This window comes from Pseudochaenichthys georgianus, chromosome 3, assembly GCF_902827115.2.
Source record: "Pseudochaenichthys georgianus chromosome 3, fPseGeo1.2, whole genome shotgun sequence".
NCBI lineage: Eukaryota > Metazoa > Chordata > Actinopteri > Perciformes > Channichthyidae > Pseudochaenichthys > Pseudochaenichthys georgianus.
The window spans coordinates 13321274-13340780 of NC_047505.1; the positions used below are offsets into that span (position 1 = coordinate 13321274).

Genomic DNA, 19507 nt, shown 5'->3' on the forward strand with positions numbered 1-19507 from the left:
ATCAGGAAAGAGAAAGGAAAAGAGGTTAAAAGATGGAGCGCTGGACGTCAGATAAATCACCAGAAGAAGGCAGACAGGAAGTAAACACTAACAGGACACGGAATGGGCTCGGTAGTGTGTTTAGTATGTGGCCGTGTACAGGCCCGGTTCCAGAACAAACTGACTCAGGGTGCCTCTGAGATTACAGCAGTAGCAGGTTTACATGAGCAATAGTGGCAACAGCAATGAAAAATAGCATTGATGGTCCTCAATGAACAGATTATGACATTTGCTATGTTTTGAAACCAAGCAAGTGAGAACATTTCAAAGTGGACGATGGCAAGGAAAAGCACAAAAGCTTCAACGCTGTACTGATAACACAAATGAGAACATATTGTAAATCAAGGCACATATTATTTGAACCAGCTCATGGTTTGAAATGGCAAACATTGAAAAGCAAAAGTATTATTAAAACCATGTACGACATCATCACCTTGGTCCCATCATATACTCTGGGAAGAGAATATTTACTGTGCTTGAAAACTGGATCACATCATCATGTGAGGTTGACTTTGTGACCTGGAGAACATTTCAGCTGCAACATCAGCTCGTTGATCAGCTTGGGATATGAGATCTTTATTATTTTTGACCAACATTTCTACAGGCATGGCAGAATATTTGCCGTGGTATCCTGGCACCTGCGGGCCGCAGAGGGGCGGCGTAGTTTCGGGCGACGAAGACTGCTGCTCCGGGGTTGAGGGCGGCGAGTCAGGCGGGAGTAAGCTAGTGTCCACAACGGAGGGTAACGTGATGTCCCCGTCTGACCTGTCGCTACGGCCTGCAGTAGATGCAGTGTTGCTGGCGTTTAGTGATGGTTGCTACAACCATGTTCGTATAAATGATTATCCACAGATGTGTGTCACTGCTGTGGAAGCACTGTGGAAATGATGCACGCTCAGCGGAGCAGGTCACGCGCACCTGACACAATTTGTTGTTTGTATTTTTCGCTCCGTTCTCTTTTTAGAATAGAGGGTGCATAACATTCAACTGCCCCGAAGATCCCGATGCGAAGCCTGAAGAGTAAACACCAGGTTTACTAATCTACCCGCACAATTTGTCTGGTGTCGGAATGTCTCGCTATGTTAGTACATTCTTAAAAAACAAAACACCATTTAATTTCGGGTTGAAATGTGTTGTAACTGTGTTACTGGGCATTGTAACGGGTAATATATTACCCACATTTCATTAGTGATGCGTTACATTACTTCGTTACAGCAAAAAGTAATATATTACTGTAACTCCGTTATTTTTGTAACGCGTTACACCCAACACTGCACATAATATCACACATTTTCTGACCAATCACATCCAAGACTCCGCCTACTCATACGGCACATAGGCTATAAAGAGTACTTTGGAGACGTGTTCCCCCTTTGAGCACTGGCACAAGATGGCTTCCTGGTCTGAACAAAGGAAATGGTGATTCATTTGTGATGGGATGTTTTTAGGACATTTTAATTTAGATGCATTATATTAATTTGCCTATGTACATTGGTATTATAACTTTAAATGAAATAAAGACAATTGAAGGAAAATGTACAAATGTGAGGGAGTGTGTGTGCTTCCTCACAATCTTATTGTATCTTTAAAAAATGTTTAACTTGTGTAATGTTTGACAATGCTGCTGAAACAAAATCATTTCTGTCATCTATTGATCTACTGTATCTTTCTATCTTTCTATCTATCTATCTATAGGGCTGTTTACCTTCAAAATGATCCACTTTGTACACTAAACAATTGAAAGAAAACTGAAAGTGTCAAACAACAGATGTGAAATAAAAACATCTATATACAATTGATGTTGCAAAAGCACACCATTTCAAAAAAGGTGTTACGATTATTGTGTTATGTCACGTTTTCTATGTCTTGGTTTGGGTGTTTTGCTGTTCTCCCCGTCATGTTTTCCTCTGGGTATATTGTCTGGTCCTTTTTTTAGTTTCCCTGGTGTGTCTAATTTCCTGATTGTTTTCACCTGTCACTCCTTGTGTGTCTCCTGTGCTCATCAGTGTCAGCCCCGCCCCTGATTGTTCCCACCTGTGTCTAGTTACCCTGTGTTTAAATTCCCCTGTCTCCCTGTGTTCAGTGTCGGTTCGTCTTGTGTATTGGCTTGTCCTCGGTGAGTGTTCTGTTCTGTCTTTGTCAGTATAGCCTTGGAATAAAGGAATTATTTGTACGTTAATCTGCATTTGGGTCCTACCTGCTTCACACACCGTAACATTACGAACCGACCAAAGATGGACCCAGCGGATTCAGCTTTTTTGATGCCACAGGCGGCTGCTAAGAGAAGGAGGCGCAAAGCCAAGCTAGCAGCCATGCCTCCATGCTCCAGTACCGGCCCACGCAGCTATGCGTCCATACTGGATTACCTGGCTCACACAGCCAGGGTCCAGGCTTCCACTCCGGACCTTACAGCCATATTTCCGTCTTCAGAACCGGCTCCAGAGCCGGCCCATTCAGCCATGTTTCCGGCTCCAGAACCGGACCTTACAGCCATGATTCTGGCTTCAATTCCGGCTCCAGAGCCGGCCCATTCAGCCATGTTTCCGGCTCCAGAACCGGACCTTACAGCCATGATTCTGGCTTCAATTCCGGCCCCCGCAGCCATGTTTTCAGACCCAGCTCTGGCCCCAGCTGCCACAGTCCCATCTCAAGTTTCCTCTCGAGTCCCCTCTCCGGTTTCCTCTCGGGTCCCCTCTCGAGTCCCCTCTCGAGTTCCCTTTCCAGTCCCCTCTCCAGTTCCCTATCGAGTCCCCTCTCCAGTTCCCTCCTTTAGTCCCTGCTCGAGTCCCCTCTCTAGTTCCCCTCGCGAGTGCCCTCTCGAGTTCCCTCCTCTAGTCCCTCCTCTAGTCCCCTCTCTAGTTCCCCTCTCGAGTCTCCTCTCAAGTTCCCCCTTGGTTCCCCTCTCGAGTCCCCTCTCGAGTCCCCTCTCGAGTTTCCCCTTGGTTCCCCTCTCGAGTCTCCTCTCGGGTCCCTACTCCGGGTCCTGTCCCGTTGGGGGCCCCGCCGACTACTCTCCTGCCGGAGGTCCTGCCAACGCTTTGTCCTGTCCCGTTGGAGGTCCCGCCGTCTACTCTCCTGCCGGGGGCCCTGCCGGCTCCTTGTCCTGTCTCGTTGGGGGTCCCGCCGGCTGCTCTCCTGCCGGGGGTCCTGCCAACCCTTTGTCCTGTGCCGTTGGAGGCCCCGTCGACTACTCTCCTGCCGGGGGTCCTGCCAACCCTTTGTCCTGTCTCGTTGGAGGTCTCGCCGTCTACTCTCCTGCCGGGGGTCCTGCCAACCCTTTGTCCTGTCTCGTTGGAGGTCTCGCCGTCTACTCTCCTGCCGGCCCTGTGTCCTGTCCCGTTGGAGGTCCCGCCGACTGCTCTCCTGCCGGGGATCCTGCCAATCCCGTGTCCTGGTCCTCTTCCGTGGGGGATCCTACAGAGGCCTGTCCCACCAGCTCCGACACCGGGTCCTGCCCGGCCTCCGGCGCTGTCCCGTCAGCGTCTTCCTGCCCGGCCTGCGGAGCTGTCTGGTATTCGCCCTCGAGCCCGGCCCTCTGAGAGCCGGAGTCTTCACCCTCGATCCCGGCCCCCTGAGAGCCACGGCCTTCGCCCTCGAGCCCGGCCCCCTGACTTTCCTCCATAACCCCCACCTTGGACTCTGTCTTGCCCCCGGGCCGTCCGCCCGAGATCCCTTCCGGGTCCTCCGCAGTGCTCCTGGGTTGTCAGCCCAAACCCGTCCTCCTGACCCCCTCCACCCACCCTGCTGGACATTGTATTTTGGACGTTTATGGGACTGTTTTGGTGTTTTACGGACGTCTGGAATCCGTCCCTTGAGGGGGGGGTTCTGTTACGATTATTGTGTTATGTCACGTTTTCTATGTCTTGGTTTGGGTGTTTTGTTGTTCTCCCTGGCATGTTTTCCTCTGGGTATATTGTCTGGTCCTTTTCCCTGTGTTTTTCCTCCTGTCGTTAGTTTCCCTGGTGTGTCTAATTTCCTGATTGTTTTCACCTGTCACTCCTTGTGTGTCTGCTGTGCTCATCAGTGTCAGCCCCGCCCCTGATTGTTCCCACCTGTGTCTAGTTACCCTGTGTTTAAATTCCCCTGTGTTCAGTGTCGGTTCGTCTTGTGTATTGGCTTGTCCTCGGTGAGTGGTCTGTTCTGTCTTTGTCAGTATAGCCTTGGAATAAAGGAATAATTTTTACGTTAATCTGCATTTGGGTCCTACCTGCTTCACACATCGTAACAAAAGGAGTTTGATCCGACGGGCTTTCAGGATACTTCTTTGATAAATTCAGTAGAATTAAAACTAATTAAAGTAGTGTGACAACTTATCCGCTGATATTGACAAAGCTATAACTAAAAAATAATCTCTGAAACGCCTCTTGATTGGACCCACTGACATGAATGGGCTTATAAGCATTACATCTACTATTAATGGATTCTTATTTTTAGGAATACAGAAAAGCGATGTAATTAATAAACCTCAAGAGTATTAGTATATAGCAGCAATTCAACATTCAACAAAGCCTCAAAAATATCGTCCTCCATGTCTCAGGGATTTTATTAAGTCTCTTCCCTCAATTACTCAAAATGGAGGCCATGTTTTTTTCAGGCCTCTGTCAGGCTTAAAAATGCACTTATGTCCCACACTCCCTTTTTCTCTCTGTCAACCTCCTGCGGTGCAGGGTTTCTCTCTGGCAAGGTCAGGGGCTGTGGTACTCCCCCCGGTCTCTTTGCAGATGTCCCATCATCTTCAGTCTGGACCCGCTGCTGCTGCTGCTGAGATACACACACTGCAGGAGGTTGGACATGCATGTCCTTCACATCCTTCCCCCCCCTTTCTTGTTCTCATTTCCTGCTCTCACTCTTTTAAATGTTCCGTCAGCTTGTTTCGTTCTCCTGTCATACTGCAAGTCTGCCACCTTCTCTAACATTTCCTCATCCTCACAATTCTTCTGTGTCCTCCTAAACATCTTTCTCCACCTTCCTTCCTCTCCTCCTCTGTAAATGTGCAGAGAGCATTAGCCTTTGCATTTGTCTGGCCTTGGGCTTTTGAGAAGATTACATTTCCCAAGGTGTTTGGATATTCATACAGTCACCTCCTTCCAGACAGGGGAGTGTGTGAAAGGGAGGATCTGTTCAGCCTGTCGTTAATCTCACACAATCCCCTTTACATAACTGATACATTATGAATGGTGAAATAGTAACATTTGACATTTTAATCTTAAAGGCTATCCAATGTATGCCTTTGATGTAAAAGATGGTTCGAAATCCTACAATGGTTTTCCTTATTTTAGTACAATATAATAGTGTAATTGTGTATGTAGCTTTGCAAGGGATGACATCTTTATAGTAAAAATAACCAGCAATGATAAGAATGTACATGAGCTGATTAAAGTGACAGCCAGACCATTGATTTTCTCCTCTTAGTAGCTATGGATTATGTAAGGAAATATAATGCATCAGACTGAGCTATTGTATCATTGAGGCCTGGCCTGTATGTTGGGCATTATTGGCAAGTGTTAAGTGCTTTTGATACATTTGCCCATATTCTACTCAGCGTCAGTCAGTGTGTTTGTGGAAAATAGCATCGAAGTGGCACTACAATTGTTTCCTCTTAATTGAATGGAAACGCACTAGAGCAGGTTTGTGAAGGAAAACATAAAATATCGTGCAACCAATTTACTAAACCAGATCATTGGTAACGGAAACATGGACAAATTGTCACTGTTGGCCCCTATCTAGAATACTGTTTGAAGTCCCTTCAAACACCATTACATGTCACATCTACTGCATATGAAGACATGTCACCATCACACGTGACTTAGTTACATTACATACATTTACCTAGCTATATATCCCATCTTGACTCATCTGTCTAAGACCATCAGCTGTGCTCTACCATTGCTGGTTAATTAAGAGGAGTCTGGGTGAGGAATGGTTAATGCTGAAGCTAAACCTGCAAACATAAAGACCAAACAAACTTCTCGAAATACAAAATATCAAAAACTTGCAAAGGGTAAAAAGGAACAGCTAACTGTGCTATTTCAATAAGGTCAAATTTGGCACAAAACTGTCCTTGTGGCTCATTGCAAAAACGGTCTAATTGAATACATCAAGTCAGAGGCAACATTTATATTTGGTTATTTCTATTGATAATTGCAATCAGGTGTGCTGTAATATCATTTGCGCAATATATTTTTATGAAACCGACCTTAAGAAAGGGCAGATAGCGGTCGCGAGGGATGCCCAATCAGTGGGAGCCATCCATTCTTTGTTAAATGTAGCTCTACAAAGTCAAATACTTATATTGTCTCATGTCGACATTAGTTTAGCCACGATTAAAGTTAGAGACAATATGGCTTAACATGCAAGGGCTGTTGGTGTGTTTGTGTGCCTGCATCTGCCATCTCTAATATAGGATGTTGATAGATGTGTGTCACCTTGGCTCTCTCGATGACAGATGCTGAGTTATGAGGCCATAGCAGCACCAGCATGTCATAACACAAGATAAACTGTTTCGAGAACCACGATGCACCGCTGTCCTGCTGCCCTTCAGATTACAATCTGCTCCTCGATTGCACATACTATTAACATAATGTTATCTTTGGTTGCAGTTGTAAATTCTATTTTACAACTGCAGTATATATATTAGTATATTTTGAAACTAAGGGTATTTAGGGATGTAACGATATATCGTGATATCGCGGTAAATAAATGTCTCAATACCGTCGTGAGACTGACAAAATATACCGTGATATATATATATATTTTTTAAACATTTAAAAAAAAAAAAACCTTTATTCAACCAGATCATCGATCTCTTTTTCAAGGGAGATCTGTCCAACATGGCAGCAAGTAGGTTACAACATGAACATAAAACAACAGGACATCGTATTTACAGGGCTACATGTACATACCTAGAGACATTGACAAGTACCAACAGTATATTTATATCTCGCCCTGTCAATAAGCCTCACCTTCTTGGCAAAAACTGTATTGTTTTTGAAGTGGTGGAGAGACAATGCACAGTTTGACCCACTGCTGTTACCCATGGCCAAAGCATGTCTCTCTGTCCCAGCAACATCAGTACCAAGCAAGAGAGTTTTTTCCACAGCAGGGGATATTGTAAACGCCCAAACATCCCAGCTTCTACCTGGAAATGTGGACATGCTCATATTCCTAAAAGATAACCTTGATGATGCTGAGTGAGTGAGTGAGTGAGTTAGAGTTGAGTTACTTGAAAAACTAAAGTGAAACTTGATTTATTCTATTGCAGGGTCTGATTATTATATTGTTGACACTTTAAAATACTACAATCCTACTAAAATGCTGTACAAATCTGATTTAGTATTTAATAAAGAAAAACAATTCAAGTAAAAAAAAGAAAATTCACATTTTTTTTCTTTATTTTTCAATATCGCGATAAATATCGTACCGTGGACTTTTTATCTCGATATTATCGTACCGTGAGTTTTTGGTATCGTTACATCCCTAGATTTAACATTTCTGCAACTGCAGCAGAGATCTTATGGATTAAAAGCAGCTTTTGCAAAGCTCAAAGGTGTTAAAAAACTTCCAACATTCTTATGCCCAAAAAATGATAATGCATTGAGTATGCTTGCCAAGAACCTCAAGTAATGTATATAGTGATGGTTGTGCAAAATGCTTTTGACTTGCGGAAGGGAAATGTACAAAAAGTTGTTGGGTTTTTCCAATCTTTAAATGTTTCAGTGTGTTTTTGGTTTACATACAACCTTAGTTGCCTTTAAACTTAAGGTACTTAACTCCAACCTCTAGTGCCAATATTGGTTGCAATAAACCATGATGGAGATGGCCTGAATGCTGAACTCAATGCTTTAAACCCTAGTCAACAAACCAATGGGTGATGTCTTGGTGACAACGTCAACTTTTAATATACGGTCTGTGGCTGTCTACGATCATTTGGTATTTCAACCTGATGACAGAGCAAGATAAATGTTGGTCACCAAAGATATTAAAACTTATCCTGAGTGAACACATTTCATGACAATTGAACTAAGTGCCAGAATAAAAGTCAGGATCCTCAACATCCTCTTCCTGAAGACCAGAAGGTTCTGTTCAAAATGTCATAGCAACCTACCTGTGTATCTTGACATATTTCAGTCCAGACTTAAGTGATGGAACTAACATGGCCACAAGAATAATGGGATTTGTCAGAAAGTCCCACCTACCATCAATGCATGATGTAATGTACATACGATGTATGACAACCACCGGCCGCATAATTCCGAAGCGGTTGGCTGCCTGCAGACTAAACACATTATAATGGTGTTTTATCTACCGTCTGGCAGTCACTCACATCTCACAGTCAGATAACGGCGAGGGAGGAGGCGGCGGATGTCCTGCTGTATTTTAGCAGGAGGTGTCAGAGAGATGCAGACGAAGGAAGGCTGTGCGCGCCCCCGTGGGAGAAACGATATAGCACATGGAATGAGTGTTTCATCTGTGATTATGCTCCCTATCTGTTATCTTAATGTTGACAAAATGCTTCCAGAGAAATATATGGGAACAGTGTCAAGGGATCGATGTGTGTAGGAAAAGAAGAGAAAAAAAGAAGATATATTAATAATGCTTTCCTACATTTGCCATTGATTTATCTATCACTGCAGTACTTAAATCTTGCCTCTTATTTTACTGGTTCACTGACTAAACACACTTGGGTTTTAAGGACTTCTTATCTTCTCTTTTCCACACAATTTTGTACATGTGTATCGCCCGATTATATTATCTCTAATCGAATTGTATCTAGTAATAACTCATAACTCATTTAATTTTCAAAGTCTTGACATTCTGTAAGGCCACTGATCTGTGTGCAGCTTTCTGTTGATCTCTAATGTTCTTTGTTTCTTCTCCATTCAGTCAGCAGGCCTCCTGCCAGCTCCCACCTGGTTGTTTATCTCCCATCTGACAAGACAAAACCACTGTGGCCACTCACCTCGTGTGCCCTTTGGATAGACAATAACAAAGCAATGTGAAGCCGAGGTGGAACCTGAGCTGTTTCCTGAGTGGAATTATGTACGGTTCATTCATTACGGTTGGCAGTACAGAGAACATGTATTATTTCTTTAAGGATTGAAAAGTGTGACGGATATTTTGTGAAGCAGAAATCACCTTTTCATCCATGAACAGATATAAACCACATATTGCAGATTTGAAAGGTGCAAAAGCAAATTTTGGGGGTGTAATGTGGAAACGATATATTGTATAATTTTGATGGTACTCAATGAAACAACAGGTCATGGATAACAATCCACATGATGTATTGTTATGTATGATTTAACAATTAACATTCTTTCTTTTAAACATCTTAAATAGAAAATCCAGCAAAAAGATCATGTATTGAACTCTGCTGCTGCCTAGTGGAATGGTGAGGGATGGACTCCATATACAAAGACAAAGGTAGAGCCAAGACAAATATCATGTAGGTCCCTCCATCTGAGATTTGAATTTATAGTAAGTACATTGATATTTTGTTTATATACAATTATAGATATCTATAGATTGTTATGCTTTCAAAATAATAACTTGTTCTACCATCATCGAGCCCCATCAAGGAGGTACCCTCGAAAACCCTAACCTTATATAAACAACCTTGCTTTTGGTGCAGATCAAGCTCCCAAAAACAATTAATTCTACAATTCCCGAAATATGACTCATAACATGTTTTTTTCAGGCCTTCTGTGATGTACGGAAAGCCTAAGAAGCAAGTAACATAAATATGGTGGTGATACCAGAGAAAAAAAGTCAACATTCTGAGATTAAAGTATTGACAGGAAGGATAATCATTCTAACTTCATGAATGTTCATTGAAAAACACGTTTTTTTCATCAGGACAATTTTCCCAAGTCTTGTAATATTCGTTTTGGCCACAAGAGGCCATACATAGGATGTATAGTTCATTTGCAAACAAATTAAGCATAAACAAAAAAAAAATATTTAAGCAATTTTTTGATGCCTTATTTACTGTTGACAGAAAATAATTTACTTTTGGATTTTTCTTGGTTAGGAAGAGCTCTATTCAAAAAGACAGGCAAGATCTCCTCTCAACAGCATGCAAGTTGATTTGAATATATTGAGCGTGAGGCAGAACTCATTTATCTTCTTCTTCCTCTCTCTCTGCCAGTCAGTGAGTCAGTCTTGCAGACAGCACTCACTTCCACGTGATGCAGATTGATAACGGTTCGGTCTACACAAGTGGGTGTAACTGGTAGGATCCGATACGATGCCAAACGAACCGCTCTGGGCTCTAACAGTCATGCTCAATTTCTGCTGCAATTTCACCCAAGAAACAAGAGATTTTGGCTTCATTTTAAGTAATTATATATACATATTTAAAATTCTCATAACTGCAGAACAAAATGGGAAATGTTCCAGAAGCACATTACGAGCCTCACATTCACATATACAAAGTGACACAGAGAGGAATCTTTATCGTTTCCATGATAGCTTTATTCTTTGAAACTAAAGTTGAGAGATAAAAATACCTATTTTGAACGACAAGGGCCATAAATGTACACACAAACACACACACAGTGACAATGGGCGTACATCACAGTGAGTATATTCAGAGAGGCACGCTTTAAAATAAGTGAATCTTTTATCAACTTTTTCTAAAGATGACAGCTAGCAGTTTTTGTTGTTGCCGGCATTCAATAAAACAGCATTTTCTAAAAGGACCTCAGTTCTAGGACTTCAGATGAGTCATTGTCATGCAGAGAGAGCCCTACTTTGAAAAACAGGCCTCTTGAAAACTCTTATTTAGACAACAAAATGTGTTATACTGTACCATCACGATGGAATGGCAAACAGTAACTATTGTCATGCAGCAGATTGTGGATGCGGTAAGGCATTCAACTTAGAAACTCAAGTTCATTCAACAAACACCTATCCTCAGCTAAATATACTGTGGATTTCAGTGTAAAACCCAAACATGTTTGCAGTTGTTCTCAAACCCACAGATATATTTAAGATAAAGAATAATGCATGTATTCTGATGGATCGTATATTTGCATATCTAGGAGACACATTCGAAAGGCTCCTGGGGGGCATACAGTAGGCTATGTCTCAATTTTGGAAACGCAAACCCTCATGATACAACGTGACCTTGAACCGACAAATTGTTATGGAACAGCTATAGGTTATTGCTGGTGAGTACTAGCTTACATCCGAGCTAATTGTTCATTTATTTATTGTTCATAGTGCCATTATTATAATACCCGACAACATTTAGAAAAACAGATGCAAAGGTAATAGTTTGTCATGTTTTAAAATATGTTGATTCCCTTAACTACAGGGACTTAGATGAAATGATTGATGCCACTCTCATGTCTGTATGTTAGGCTACATTTAAAGCTACAGCCAGCAGCCTGCTAGCTTAACTTAGCATACCCCTTTAGCTTTGGTCAGAGCAGGGCTGGCTGGCTCAATTGTTATGGTAAGCTAAATGGACATTTATAAGGAAAGGGCAAGATACCAGTAGACTAATTTTCACACACGTGTTAAGGTTAAGCAATGTTCTGAGTTATATAAAGCACAACTGCTAGCATACAGGTAAAGGATTAAAAAAAACAGCTAGCTATGTTGCATTTGACATTACTAGCTACCAATGCTAATAAATAACTTCAGCCCCATTAATCAATATTTTTATATTAAACATGATTAGTTGTTGTATTTGAACCTCTCAGATAGAGTATGCTACTGTAAACTACGCTATTTCAGATTGTATTGCTGTTGAAGACATTCAGGGTGAATTTAGAGTTTATCTTCTTAATACATGTGATGAATACTCAGTACCCCTTGCAGGATCATTTGATGACTACACTCCAGTGGGCTGGACTTAGGGTTCAACAGCATTGTGAATCTAGCTAACAGTGCACGGGTCATCCTTGCAAGGCTTGAAATCCCCTTGCAGCAGCAAGATCATGACCGCCTTGGTCAGGTAGCTGGAGGTGCCTCTCTTTCCCATTGGTTGTGTGTTGTAGAACGCCTCCATGTCATCCTGGCAGAGGCAGAATAAAAAGGGTTTCAAAGATGGTAAAAATTGCTCATAAACGTTACATTGAAATGCCATAATAAGTCATAATACATATCTTTAATAGTTGTTTTTTAAAATGAGTTTTTTCTCACACTCAGCCCAAAAGGTTTTCTGGGTTTATTGCTATCTATATTCTGATGGTTTAACTTTTTTTTATTATTTATAACCTGATTAACACAAAACATGTTCTGTCTGTTGATACAATTTTTCTGATTTATGGAGCTAGATTTGAAATGCCCTTTTGAAAACCCTTTGACTCGAACATGTCAACAAAATGAAAAAAATATTTTGAACCTTTTTCAATTTTCTGTTCTGGAAATGTATTCAAATGAGCACACTTTGAATAAAAAGAATGGCTATTTGCATATCTAAACATCAGATTTGAGAAAACATGTAATGCAAAAAATAATCAATGTAATGTTAGTAATCATGCGGGGAAGTTGATACCTATTAGTTAAAATTATTACAGTATTAACCTTATTAATGAAGAACAACGGAATTATGTTTCTATTAGGCTTTGTAATACAATTGAGTTACGGTGACCCTTTAGTTTAATTATCCGCGTAGGTCTAGAATACGGGGTTTGGGAGCACAGCAATTTAGAAAAGACATTCAGGTCGTTTTCAAATGAGAACATGCTATAATATCTGCACCTGCCTAGAGGCAAGCCACTTTACCGTTTTCTCCATGCCTTCAAAGCGGCTGCAATCCTTCTGGTAATCATTAAAGGCTTCCTTCACCAGCCCGTCCAGATCCAACTTGTCAGCAAACTCCAGCTCCGGATTCCTCTCCAGAACTACGGACACCACCATCAGCAACTGCTCATGGAGACAAAAAAAGGCTGTCACAGACCGGAGAAAGTATTCTCTTTTCTTCACTTTTAAAAAAACCAAGGAATCCTAAAGTCAATCTTAAAGGGGTCATATTATATTTGTGGAGGTGTTCCCTTTCCAGTAGTGTGTTATATATGTTTGTGTGCACGTAAATGGTTTGCAAAGGCTAACATCCCAGAGGGACTTTCTATCCCACACACTCCTATGTTACTTCCGTAACATAGTGACATCGCTATGTAACACTAGCACTTCTATTGGCTAGCGTTCCAACACAATCTACCTGACAGGCGGGATATCTCTCAGCGGTTAACCAATCACAACACAGCTGGCCAGTTTACCAATCAGAGCAATGGGCTCTGGTTTCAGACAGAGGATTAAAAAGTTGCTGCAGCTAACGCAGTATGACAAAAATAAAGAGCTTTTTGAACATTAAAGCCTGTCGAAATTGAACATAATGGGCCCCTTTAAAAAATATGGACAGCCAGTAAAGAACATGGAGTCACCTAATATCCTTGCTGCTAGTGCTTATGCAGAGATATGTGATCATTGCCAGAATAATAAGAGCAAAGTACAGTAAATGTCATGTTGAGAATACTTCTATGTAATTAGATGTACGTAAGCTGCAAGCTGTGCACTTTGGTGGTGTTTTGTGGTTACCTCTACAATGATTTGTCTGTACTCGGGCAGGACGATGTTCTTCAATGTGTCCTCCACCAGAAGGGAGAAGTTCATCTCATACATCGTCATGTCGGACAAAGTCGGTTGCTGCAGACAAAAAAAAAAAAGCGATTCAAGTGAGCGTGAAGAGATATGTCAGCTGCTCGATGCTGTCATTTATGATCGCTGTGTGGATGTGACCCGTATAACATTAGCACAGAGCTGTTATAATTATTATTTTTAATGATTTGGTCCTGATTAAAGTGTCACACTGAATCATCTGACTCCATCACCAGGGGGATCATAACACATCAGGTATGGAATAAATCTGCAGATAGAACTTCCTTTCAAAATGAGTGCATATTGCTTTAGACGGCAGTTTTTAATCAAATCTGTCTTAAGCTAAGGTTCAATTTTGCAATTGTGCCCCGATTTCTTCTGTATCATATCCATATAGGTAGAACAAGGTATTTAGGACTTAAGTCTTAAAGCAAGATCATTTGTGACTTAAAAAGAAAGAAATCCCGGGCCTGTTTGGGATACCTTCGTGCTGTTGTGTCTTGCTTTTCTCAGAGAGTCTATGAACACGATTGTAGGTACGCATCATTAGCTGCTTCATAAGCTGCAAAAAATAACCATGAAAATGTTATGGCCTCAATAAATTGAAAGCCCTATTAATTGTGTCTGCCCCAAGTTTATTGAATGTTTGGAACAAGGTCGTAGTATAGACAGGCCGACACACATGAAGATGTCCTTATTGGAAGGGCGGACTGTTCAGATAAATGTGAAATGAGTTCAACACAAAAATACTAGTTACTAGTATTAATACTAGTTTAAGGAAAATGTATAGGGAAAGGTAAATATACCAGTAGATGACAAAATGCCACATTTAAAGGTCCCCTATTGTTTTTCATCAATATATTATAGGTCTCAGATATATACAAAACATGTCTCTGAAGTATTTTGCTCCAAATACCAAACAGATCATTGCAGCATTACCCATAATCCCCTCTGTTTCAGCCCTGTTTCCAAAGTGCTGATTCTGTGTCTGTTACTTTAGATGAAAATAAGGAGCCCCTCCCCACGCCCCTCTGAGAGACATTTGGTTACAAAGAACTCAATAGTGCTCTAGGAGGAGATTCAGGTGATAGGGGGGGGGGGGGGGGGGGGTTACCTTGGTTGCTGATTGGCTAATGGTTACACAAGACAACACATCGTTATGACATCATAAAGTGGCCAAAATCTGGTCAGCTCATTTTCAGACAGGTTTTTATATAAATGGATCAGGACAAAAAGAGAGGGGGTCTTTGTTCCTGAAATGTTCAGAATCTCTTTACATGTTGATGTATACAAGACATGAACAAGTGGATTTTATATTTAATAGGTGACCTTTAACAACTGCTATTATACAAGTACATGATAAAAGCTAGTTAGTTACGGTTTGTGACAATGTTAGCTAACTATTTGACATGACTAGCCACCGATAGAAATAGTTGCTGTCAGTGGAAACATTATCGCTGTCGTGTGGATTTTGATAAGCACCTATTTGTGCTTTTACAGCTTAGCGCAGGAGCTAATCGAAATACTTTGTCCGGACTGTGACGGGAGCTAAACGAAATCCAAAAAGAAGAATATAACTAGCACTTGATGGCGGCACTGTATTCCCTCAGAACCACGTGCCAAGTTCCCTTTGGTGTTTACTTCCTGAGTTCCTGTCTGGTTTCTTCTGCTGTTTTCCGTCTTCCAATTCTCTGCGTCTTTTAACCTCTCTCCTTCACTTGCGCCGTTTTCTTGTTCTGGTTTCTTTGTCTTAACAGGGACAGTGAAGCCATTTTGAATCCAAAGTATTCTCCTCTTAAAAAACGATTATTTAAAAAGTGTTTAATGGTGTTTACTCATCGAGGAAAAATAATGAGTGTTATTTTGGCCACAGCTGGTCATTACTTGAACGGACTTCTTTCTGCATATTGATATGACTGCACATAATCCCTTGATTAGAGCATTTGAAAAGGGCGGACCACTGGATGTACAAACTGACCTATTAGAAACCAATATTCAACTAAGCTGTGTAATCAAGTCTGATGCCAAACCGTAGCTGACTGTATAGCAGCCTCATTGGTCAGTATTTAGTTAGTAATTCTCCAGAGATGGAGTATTTATCCTGCAGTGTCAGAGGAGGCAGGTACCTGTGGGAGGTAAGTCCCTGCCACCATGAAGCCATTGGGGGTCCTCTCGAGGATCTGCCACACACGATCATAGAAGCCCAGAGGGGTCCTGTTCAGAGAGCCATCAATCTGACGCCTGTTCAGCCAAGATCTGAGGCCAAAACAAGGGTGGAACTGTTGAATTGACTTAGGGACTAAGGGAATGTAATGTTAATAGCCGCTAGTCTAGAGGAAATTGTCTATAAGTAAATGTTTGAAAGATAAGATGAGATAACAGTTTAATCATTCTCATGGGGAAACCGGGTTTTGTGGCGGCAGCAGATGATAAGATATGGATGTAGACATGAGAGAAGATAAAATAATCAAAACAATAAAAGGTTATACAACAAGTAAATGCATTAAGATAACGGCACTGCGTCTAAAAATATGTTTACCTGCCGGTTTGCTGAGGCTGCAAGACGTCCAGTAAGAGCTGCTTGATGTCACTTGGGGAGAGCTGGTAGATGTCCTGGGGCGGCATGTCCCCCGCCCCGATCTTCAGCTCATGTTTCATAGCCTGAACAATCCATCTGGAAATCCACAGCGCAAATAAACATAAACACGAGCAGGCTTTTAAACACCATATCATTTAACTCTATAAACGACTCTAGGAACTACATTTGGTTTGTCTGAATTCTACAGTGTATCTAACACTACTTTCCAACATACGCTCAACACGAGTTTCGATTTTTCCTGACAGTATCTTAGCACCAACTGTGCCTGGAGAAATGTGTTAAAACTCAGGGGCTTTCATCCATTTACACCTCTGAATTGAGTCTCAGTCAACATCCAGGAGTACTGCAGTGTGGTTAATTTGAAGCATAGATAGAAGATAGATTTTTTAGAGACAGGCAATCATGATGTTTGGAGCAGATAAAAGGAAAAAAGGAAAAACGGCTGCAGCCACAAATCAGGGCAATGGTCTCGAATTACTTCAGGATTTATTGAGTTACCTGAAAGCCAAGTTAGGAGAATTACAGCAAAGAATACATGGCCACATTTAAAAGAGATCTCAGCGCACTATTACAACCATCTACTTTCTACATTTTTGTCTTAAATAATTCCAATATCCACCACTGATGAAGAAAGCAAAGAACAAAGAAGAAGATAATGGAAACCTTTTGATGCAGCCGCATTGCTCATTTCCATATGTGTCATTCAAATATGGATACAAAATGTCTTCCTTTTAAAAATTCAATCAGTTCAATCTTATGTTATGTATTATACTTTCTTATCTTTATTTTTGTATTGTTTATCAAGTGTGTTTTATTTGTCACCATTTTATCCACTAATCGTGTCTTTCTTTCCTGTTTTTCTGCTCATTTTATGAAACATTTCCATCATAATAAGTCCGTTTATTCTGCATGTATGATATTAAAGGTGTTTTATAGATAAAGTGTTTTATTATTACCCGATTCTAATCTTGAGCATGCCGCTGAACAACTCTGGGTTGTTGGAGATGATCCATCCGATATGGATGACCAGCTCCTGCTGAAGAACGGCCTCTCGCTCCCCCCCATGAGGGGAGCACTTGCTGTAGATGATGCCCTGGATCACCCCCGGCGACAGTGGGTTGGAGATCACCTCCTCCTCATGCCCGAACAGGCCGAGGGTCACCTGGTAATCACAGGCATTATCACACACAGAGCATATACCAAAGCTGACTCATACAGTTAGAAGTTCTCCGATGCAGAATAATACTTGTGTGTAACATCTCTAAGCTTTTGTGACTTTGTGTGAATGTTTCAGTGCACGTGTATGCTCATGCGTTGTCTGCCACGTGCACACTCCTCCAAGGTGCAATTCCTACAAGTATCTTTATTGTATCACTCTGAAATTGGCCTCCTCTCGCCGAGTCCCATAAAAGTGAGTCAGAAAAAAATACAGATCTCAAGATTACCCTTTTGTATTTTGCTTCTTCTGAAAGCCATCTCATGAAAATTACGCGTAGCCAATGTTCCTGATGGGAGAACACACTTTTATCCTTGCCTTCTGCTGATGAAACCCGGCACTTTGAAGATGTATCATTCATCTTTACATCAAAACTGATTGTAACTGAGCAAAGTACAGCCTGCAGCTGGAAATGAAGTTCGGAAGACATGACAGAGGGGACATTCATTGTGGAATCGTACCGTTGCCGAGAAATATAATCAAAGCTGGAGTCAGTGAAATGGGGTGGTGCCTCTTATTTCCTCCCACTGAGCTGTTATTGTAAGGACACAGAGAGGAACGCAGCCTTCTCAAATGTTAAATCAGCTTTTCCAATCATGTTGAGAGGAGCATTTCCTCCGGTAGGCAATCTATATGCAGATTCACACCTTGAGCTACTTCAGCATAATGAAATGCCTAAAACTGCACAGAAGGGTAAAAATTAGGCGAGATAACTGACACTCTCGAGTGGAGGCTAATCTCTGAGTAACACTTGACGGGAAATGATGCACCGGCTCTCATCAAGCGCGAGGGAGTGGCGTCGGACAAATTCCCAGGTCACAATATATCAGTCGGCACGTTGAGTGCGTCTAGACACGTGGACACGGGGCAAATTAGGATTCTGTGCTGGTCGCACTGCAGCCTTGCTACAATTACACACACAAGATGGAGGTGAGCTGGGACGAGGGATGTGAGCATGCAGCGAGATTGAGTAATTCCCATTGGACGGCAGCATGAAAAGCTTATGATATTACCAATGTCTCTTCTTCTAATTAATCAGTGAACATTGTGCCAACATGCCAGTTTCTCATCAGAACCCAACATCATGTGTACAAAAGGGATTCAACTACTTAGGCTTACCTGCTTGCCATGCACTAACACACTAGTAATACTGGGGGCAAGGCTGTCCACTAGCTTAGTTAAGAGACTGGCAGCAAGACGGACAACAGACCTAGTGGGCGAAAAGAAACAAGAACACTCTTTTCATCATGACAGATAGCAAGGAACAGCTAGGGCTTTAGCAAACTAACTATTGTTGTCCAGTTATGGGTTTAGGATTAGCATTACTTTATTTCAGCTTGGGTTGAGACTATCTTGTAGACTGTATGTGACTTTTACATTCTAAGTTGGATCAATTGTCTTGTAAATATGGAGTATATGAAAAAAACGACTCACTGGCCACTTTATTCGGTACACTTCAACTGTGTGTTAATGCAATTATCCAATTATCCAATCAGCCAAACAGGTGTCAGCAAGTAGACTACATTATTTGTACTAATATGATATGCCTACGGGAGCTATATGAGGGTAGTTATCTTGACCAAGGACACATTGAATGCAGGGGCTGGGGTTGGAACCACCCACCGGTAGAGAGCCATTTACCCCATGAGCAACAGTGACTCTAGACATTGTCAAGACAACCAGCTGAACTTCAACATAAGCTTCAGAATGGGGAGAAAAGGTGATTTAAGTGACTTCGAATCTACTGGGATTTTCACGCATTACCACTACTGGGTTTTATGGAGAAAGTCGGTAGTTCTGGTCCTGGTTGATGGTAGAGGCCAGGGGAGAATAACCAGAATGGTTTTAAAGCTGACAGTAACTTAAATAAGCCCTGGTAACTACAGATTTTAGGGTTAGGGTCTCTGAACACACAACACATTGTTAGGACACAGCAGGATAAGACCACACCACTCCTATGAGCTAACAACAGGATACTGAGGCTGCAATTGGAATGGGCACTCCAAAATGGACACGGATAATTGGAAAAAAGGTTGCTCTGAATA

The 19507-nt window shown here is 41.7% G+C and overlaps 1 protein-coding gene across 3 annotated transcripts in view; it reads right to left on the reverse strand.

The window, feature by feature from the left end:
* Positions 1 to 10500: 10500 nt before the first annotated feature.
* phkb (phosphorylase kinase, beta) overlaps positions 10501 to 19507 on the reverse strand; it is a 200326-nt gene continuing 191319 nt past the window's right edge. For 2 of the 3 annotated variants that reach the window (XM_034105177.1, XM_034105160.1), the window contains 7 exons: positions 18582 to 18672; positions 17203 to 17408; positions 16187 to 16321; positions 15774 to 15903; positions 13588 to 13695; positions 12775 to 12915; positions 10501 to 12061 (listed from right to left, as the gene is read on the reverse strand). In XM_034105177.1, coding sequence (XP_033961068.1) covers positions 11924 to 12061; positions 12775 to 12915; positions 13588 to 13695; positions 15774 to 15903; positions 16187 to 16321; positions 17203 to 17408; positions 18582 to 18672 — 949 coding nt within the window. In that variant the 3' untranslated portion in view covers positions 10501 to 11923. The remainder of the gene's footprint in view (positions 12062 to 12774; positions 12916 to 13587; positions 13696 to 15773; positions 15904 to 16186; positions 16322 to 17202; positions 17409 to 18581; positions 18673 to 19507) is intronic. The other variant, XM_034105169.1, reaches the window with a different exon arrangement.